This window comes from Sinocyclocheilus anshuiensis, unplaced genomic scaffold (genome assembly GCF_001515605.1).
Source record: "Sinocyclocheilus anshuiensis isolate Anshui unplaced genomic scaffold, SAMN03320099.WGS_v1.1 scaffold1906, whole genome shotgun sequence".
Lineage (NCBI taxonomy): Eukaryota > Metazoa > Chordata > Actinopteri > Cypriniformes > Cyprinidae > Sinocyclocheilus > Sinocyclocheilus anshuiensis.
Window position 1 is genome coordinate 644,649 of NW_015546187.1, and position 926 is coordinate 645,574.

At 31.2% G+C, this 926-nt stretch overlaps 1 protein-coding gene across 1 annotated transcript in view; it reads right to left on the minus strand.

The window, feature by feature from the left end:
• Positions 1–926, minus strand: part of LOC107701399 (clathrin heavy chain 1) — a 36,140-nt gene that overhangs the window by 8,416 nt on the left and 26,798 nt on the right. The window contains exon 30 of the mRNA XM_016503396.1: positions 4–65. Within this exon, the coding sequence (XP_016358882.1) occupies positions 4–65 (62 nt within the window). The remainder of the gene's footprint in view (positions 1–3; positions 66–926) is intronic.

Here is a 926-nt window from a genome sequence, read left to right on the forward strand (position 1 = left end):
AACCACTGCAGCAGCTCCTCAGCCAGCTCTGTGTCCTTTGACTCTGAAGCATACTGCATTGCGTCCTGCGGAAGAGATACAAGAACAAAGATTCAGTTAACAAGGTCCTGCCAAAAATTAACATTTTAAATTAACAAAAAACATTCTCAGTATGACGTCCCATGAGGTATAAGACAAGGATTTTCAAACTGAAGGAATGCAAGCGCTAGGGGGTCCATAGAAAAGTTTTAAGAAAAACAGCATAAAATATATATGCACATACACACACACACAGATGCATCTCAAAAAAATTAGAATATCGTGAAAAAGTTTTTTTTTTTTTTTTTTTGTATGGAGCCCCGACCAAGTATTGCGTGCATAAATGAACAATTTAAAGAACTTGAACTTTTCTGTTTTGCAAATCCTTTTTTTGATTGATCTTAGGAAATATTCTATTTTGAGATACTGTATTTTTGACTTTCATGAGCTGTAAACTCTAATCTTCAAAATTTAAACAAAAAAACTTTGCTGTTTTACTGTATATGTAATGAATCTAGAATATATGAAAGTTTCACTTTTTGAAATAAGTTACAAAAAAAAAACTATTTATATAACTATATATAAACTCTAATTATTTGAGATGCTCCTGTATATATATATATATATATATATATATATATATATTAGATTATATAATTTATATAAATACTGACATAACGTTTGTTTGTTTATTTATTTGTCTCAGCAATTTTATTGTAGTAGTTTTTTTTCAGTTAAGTGTATTATGTTCATCTTCAATACAGATAATACGTTTAGTATGAAAACTTACTCCACCCAGCTGCAGAGTGAGCTGCCCCAAGAACTCCTGTACCATCGCCATCCTGGACTTCCTGTGGAGAGCAGCCACACCTATTCATTTCCATTGTCTTTTGCTTTATGTGTCTGAT